The sequence below is a fragment of the Phyllostomus hastatus genome, unplaced genomic scaffold (genome assembly GCF_019186645.2).
Source record: "Phyllostomus hastatus isolate PE091 unplaced genomic scaffold, TTU_PhHast_1.1 phas_scaffold_129, whole genome shotgun sequence".
Classification (NCBI taxonomy): Eukaryota; Metazoa; Chordata; class Mammalia; order Chiroptera; family Phyllostomidae; genus Phyllostomus; species Phyllostomus hastatus.
Genome location: NW_025334009.1, coordinates 21,372,932 through 21,378,931, shown reverse-complemented (window position 1 = coordinate 21,378,931; position 6,000 = coordinate 21,372,932). Strand labels below are relative to the sequence as shown.

At 49.0% G+C, this 6,000-nt stretch overlaps 1 protein-coding gene across 1 annotated transcript in view; it reads left to right on the top strand.

The window, feature by feature from the left end:
- The first annotated feature begins 2,281 nt into the window (after positions 1–2,281).
- The window catches only part of UBE2E1 (ubiquitin conjugating enzyme E2 E1), a 68,568-nt gene continuing 64,849 nt past the window's right edge, over positions 2,282–6,000 (top strand). The window contains exons 1-2 of the mRNA XM_045857145.1: positions 2,282–2,456; positions 3,625–3,809. Of these exons, the coding sequence (XP_045713101.1) occupies positions 3,658–3,809 (152 nt within the window). The 5' untranslated portion in view covers positions 2,282–2,456; positions 3,625–3,657. The remainder of the gene's footprint in view (positions 2,457–3,624; positions 3,810–6,000) is intronic.

Sequence of the window (6,000 nt, the reverse complement as noted above, 5' to 3'; positions counted from 1 at the left end):
AACCCAGAAGGTTGTGAATAAGTTGTTGTTGTTGTTGTTGTTGTTGTCTTTAATGACTGAGACAATGAGACAATGGTGTATTTAAAATAACCTAACATAAAGATTAGTCTTTTGAGAGCAGTGGATTCTTTTCTAAACATTTTGAGGTTTTTATTCCCCCTCAGTAGGTCATTCCCCAACCATAAAGCACTAACCAGGGTTAGAGATGAGAAAGGCTCATACTCAAACGGCGGGCTAGTGTCCTTCCAGATTGGGGGGTGGGGACAGCACTTCCCTACAGAGGAGGAGCCCTTCGATTCCACCATTTATTTCCCCAGGGACCAGTCCACCCCAAGCACCAACGATGAAACACAAAATACCATATTCAGTTGTTCATTAGCAATGTTATTGTAGTTAGTACCCAAGCATACAAGCTCTGTACACCAAAATGGAAGAAAAATTCACCTGCCATCCTCGTCACATCAACAAATGGAATATTTTAATTTTCCTGTGCTCCCTGCCAGCTCTCATCTTTATACATAGGATTTTTTTACTGGTTGTAATCATAGTGTAGACATGTATTTTAATGTATCAGAAACTCACATTTTCATAACAAAGTCTCAATTTGAATAACTGTCTTTAAGATTATTTTCTTCATCCCAACTGAGTTTATTTCCTGCTTGTTTATTGTTTCCTCTTGAACTTCTATCTTTTTCATCAGAAGTAAGACAAGTATACAAGCTGGTTTTAAGGAGACTTTGTTTTGTTTTGTTTTCAAATAGCATACAGCAGGGAATGTCATTATTTTTATAGGCTCTACCAGGACTCCTGAAAGCAAACACGTGTCTGGGGATCTTTGTATTACAAAACGTCTATGTATTTGAGTGACTGAGGGATAGTTCTGTCTACTGGAGGCTTCAACGATAACCTACAGGTTCCCTCCCAGCTACTGGACCCCTCGATTCTGACAATTCCTGACATACAGTTTCCTATTAAGGGCTAAGCAAGCAGCCTGCACAATTACTTGACAAATCTTAATATAATTGGAATTTCATATTGAAGGCTAGAAGGGGTTTAGAGAGGCGGTAAGAATGCTTGTTTTCCTGGTTAGTGGATGTGGAATACGCTTTATATCTTGTGTTGTCCTGTGGTAACTGGAGCCACTGTTGCCGTGGGAGAAAGGATGACCATTTGAATGAGATAATTTAGAGTGGCCCATGGTGGAAATCTGACAGGGCGCTCTCCGTAATGTACTAGACCCTGTATGTGTAGCATTGCACATATCTCTTCAGTTTCTTCGAAATGAAAGAAGAAACCAATCGTAATTTGATGGCTTAATCTTTTTCTGATGCCTTAATCTTAAAAAAAATTCATTGTGGTAAAAATACTAAATAAGGAAAATCCAGAAGAATTACTGAGTGATTATTTTTAAAATGATTACTTGAATTGCATTTATATTGTAGCTGAAGAAGGTGCAGGAATTTTCAAAAGTTTTAATCCAACTTTCAAACATCAAACTTTGTGTCTAAAGTAAACTGACACCAAACATTCTAAATCCAGTATAATTTAGTCGGAAAGGGTTTATTCCCAGTGATTTCTCACATTTATAAGCCTGTTACACGTTGGTTTTACCTGTCACGAAATCCTTTGTATCATTTTTATGAAGCACCAGCAATTTGTATAAAAAGCAACTGGAAGAATCTAAAATTGTAAAATTGCATGTGCCTGAGCAGAAAACTCCTAGTTTGGGTTTTCTCCCAGGCGTGCCTAAACCAACCGACCTCCGAGCAGGTAACTTGCCCGAGGGAGAAGCCCAAAGGAAAATCCTGTTGTGGGATTCTTTTCCCCACTTAAACGGATCACTTTTTAGGAGGAGTTCCCGTTGCATTCTCCAGTCCAAAGTCCCTGACGCCAGATTACCATTTTTTCCACCAATTTGCCACCCCCTCCCTTTCTAAAAGCCTTTATTGGCAAGAACTTCCTCTCGTGACCCCCGTATTACGTACGATTCCAATCGTTCCCAGCGCCCCCCCCCCCCCCCCCATCTCGGAACGGCTTCCCCTCTCCAGCCCAAGATCTAGGTCCCCAAACCACTTGAGAGAAAATTCACACCCGTCGCCCCCTTCCCCGGCGTCCTGAGGAGGCGCTGGGTGGGGGTGTGAGTGGGGAGGGGGCAGGGTTTCCCCGGGTCCCCGGGGTCCTCCTTGCGCCCCCCCGGAGGTGTGCAGGGGGAGGGGAGCGCGGGTGGGTGGGACCCGGCTGGGTGGGGGAGGGGATGAGGGCGAAGAGGAGGAGGAGGAGGAGGAGGAGTGTGTGTGCGAGCGTGTGTGGCTGGGGGAAGCCATTGCCTGTTTAATAGTTGCTGTTGCTGCACTTCCGCTTCTCTCCCAGCGAGAGAGAGACACGAGTGGCCAGGCCCAGCCGCAGCCGCAGCAGCAGCCGCCGCGGCGGCACGGAGGAGCCAGACACAAAGAGAGGTACGGGGATCCCCCCGCCGCCCGCCGCCCCCCGGCCGCGTCGCCGGGCCTCGGGGACACCCCTCGCCGCCTCCCTCGACCCGCGCCGCCCGGGCCGCCGGGCACCAGGCTGGCGCGGCGGCAGTGGGGGCGGACAGGGGCCGGGGAGCCCCAGGGGTCCGAGGCCCGCCCGCGGGGGATGGGCAGGGACCCCAAGCCGCGTGGGGTGCGGGGACCGCCCGCTTCGGGGACTCGGGGGGGGCATGGTGGCTGGAACTGTCAGCGCTGCCCTGGGAACCCCCCCACTGGCTGCTCGGGGGCCAGGAGCGGGGGAGGGGGACTTGGGGAGCCCCGCTTTCCCCCAGGGCGGGGGCCCACGGGGATTAACCCTTCTGGGGCAGACGGACTCATTGTTATTCCTTCTCTGAGGAAGCCGATCCCCCCCCCCCCACAACCTCGCACCCCCCACCCCCACCCAGGGTGGCAGTCGGGCGTGTGCTCGGGACCCCCGCCACGGGCACGGCAGCCCCCAGCCGGGCTGCCGAGGGCCAGACCAGCAGGAAGGGACGTCGGGGCGCGGCGCGGGGGACTTCGGGCCTCGTCTGCCTTGGCCACCCCCCCAACCCTCTGGTCTCTCCCTTCCCCCACCAGGGCACCCGCTCCCCGCCTCAGTCCCCCTCTTTAGGCTTCCTCTCTCACTCCTCTCCGTCCTTCTTTTCTCGACCTGTCCAAACTCCGCTGCCGGCCCCCGCAGCCTTGCCCTGGCCACCCGACCCCGGCGACCCCCGGGAAGCCGACACAAACAGACCCGAGGCCGGTCGACCGCCGGGATCTTCCCTAGGTGCTCCGCCGAGGCACCCGCGCCCCCTCCCTGCGCTCCTCCACCCCCTCGGCTTCTCCCCTCCCAGTCCCGAGGGGAGCCCCTGGAGAGGGGGGGGGCGGTGAGGGAGAGGCCGCACGCTTTGCTCCTGACCGTTTTCCAACCGGGTCCCCCTACTTGGGGTCAAAAATAAACAAGCCGCGTCCAATTTGCAGCAGCCTTGATGGGCCTGAAGACTTTGAGAAGCGAGTGGAGGGCGGTGGGCGGCCAGGTGCACCCCTGACCCAAGCCCTCCTGACAGCACCCGGGTCCCTTATTTACACTGGCTGCAGGGGTGTGTTTTTCTGTTTTGTTTCTCCACCCCTGCAGGGGCTGTTTGCGGGGCGGGGTGGGGGGTTCGCTATGTCGGATGACGATTCGAGGGCCAGCACCAGCTCTTCCTCATCTTCGTCCTCCAACCAGCAAACTGAGAAAGAAGCAAACACCCCCAAGAAGAAGGAGAGTAAAGTCAGCATGAGCAAAAACTCCAAACTCCTCTCCACCAGCGCCAAGAGGTACGATACTTTTTTCCCCCAGGCTTCCTATTTCCCGAAGTGCCTCTTGCTGCATTGGGTCTGCCTCCCAATGAGGGTAGACTTAAATGTTCCGCATGATTTGTGTGTTCTTAAAATTGAAAGAAGGGCCTTGGAAGTCCTCATTACTTTTTTTTTTGTCTATTGCTTTTTCTGTTATTTTCTCTTAGCCATTATCCACCTGCCACTGTTGTGGCTTGCCTTTCTCATTTCTTGCTGAAGTTTGCGAGAGTCCTCATTACTTCTGTGCCTGACCCCCTGTCTGATTTCAAATGACTTGTCCTATTAATCAGCAATCTGTGACTCTCCCCCCTCCGTGCTGTCATCGCACTTAATTACTAATACCTGCCCAGACAACTCTACCAAAATGAGTTCTATTACCATCTCACATCCTTCTCACCTGTTGCACATATGATCTTTTTCTGAGTAGAGCTTTCCTCCACAGATTGCATAAGGAATAAGGAACTCACATTAGCAGGGTAAAAAATTTAATAGGTGGTAAGTTTTCTAATGGAATTTAAAAAGATTTTTCTGTGGCAAATAAATGAATCAATACATGAAGTCAAATGGTAATTCTAGGTTATTTGGGGGCTTCTCTTTTGTGCTGTTTAAGAAATTCAGTTTACCAAATTTCAGGGAGCATGAATTTTTTCATGCTATTTGCTCCTGTTCTGTAAAATGTTGTGCCCCACCCCACCCCCCAAGTTGAATTCAAGTGGTGGCTTCTTTACTCCTTCTGTTATGTCTCTGGAAAAAGCTGCTTTTTTACCTCTGTCATCCTTCAGTAATGGCCTCTGGTCCCTATAACCCCTAAAGGAATCTTGCTGATTTCTGGGAGCCCCTGGATGGTTCATAAATCTTTGTTGCTCTCAGGTGCACTGTGGTTCAACTACAATGGCAAACTGAATCCAAATGGTGGGTTAGATTGGGATATCTTTCCTAAAAGAATATAAATTAAAATGGAACGCAAGGCTTTAGATTTCTCCACTGAGTAGTGAACCTGGAACTTGGAGTTTGAAGGTTTGTTCTGTTCTCCTTCCTGATTTGAGATTTAAAATGTTGGTAAAGTGCTTTGGCAACCTAGCAGGTGGGCGGATGGAGGTGTGACTTTAGCGTAAATAGTGTAGACCTCTAGAATTAAGTGGCAAGATGCCCTGGCAAGATTGTTCTTATTTTCAGAGGGTTAGTTTGTGTATGTGCTTTCCAGGAGTCATAACCAGCTCTCACTGATTAGTGCTGTGCTGGTTTTCCCAGAACTTGGCATCTATTGTGCCCACTTTGGATGGGGCATTCCTTAACCTCCCGGCTTCTCTACCTTCCTCCCAGGGTCTGGCCTCCTAGATCCACACTGGAGCAGCCTTTTGGCCTGACCTAAGACAGGATATTTGCTCTAGGTCATTAGTGTTTTTATATTTTGCTGGCTATCCCTGCTGTACATGCATATATCTGGGGGTAAAGGCACAGGTTTCAAATATAAAACAGTTTTTTGTGTCAGCAAATTACAGAGAGCAGTTTGTCACGATGACACAATTTGTCCATCTTCGCTAAGGGAGCTAAAAAGTTACTTGGAAATGCCTGGGAAAGAGATGGTAGGTATTTAAAAAAATGAAAGGTGGGGAACTACAAACAGTAATTTTACCTATGAACCTAACATGAGTTTTAGCTCTCTGGATATCTTGCTGAAAGGCTAGCTGTTAGTGTTAAAGCAGAGCTGAGGTTAATAATAGAGGTAAAAAATGGAGAGGGACAGTGTATTCAGAAAAGAATATGGGAAAATTGATGTTTGTGGGGCCTTATGGAAGCAATCCTGTGAAGTTGCTTCTATATTGATTGGAAAGCAGATGTTGCCCATAGAACTGGAAGGAGCATGTATACCTGGAGACAGATTGAAAGAGAAGCCGACCAGCTTACTTAACTGCATAGTGGAAAGTGGTTTCTAGGCCTCAGGTGGAGGAAAGCCCCCAGTGAGCCCGTGTGGACAAGAATTACTGTGTGGAACATATGAATGTGTAACTCTTACAAATCTTTTGCCATTATTCTGGAAGTGTGCAAGTGTTTGTTGGAGAGATGAAGTGGATAAAGCTTATCTGGTATTACACTTTTTAAGTATTAAAGAATTATCTTGACTGTTTTGAAGTAGAGGTTGCATTGACAAAGAGAAATAAAAATATGT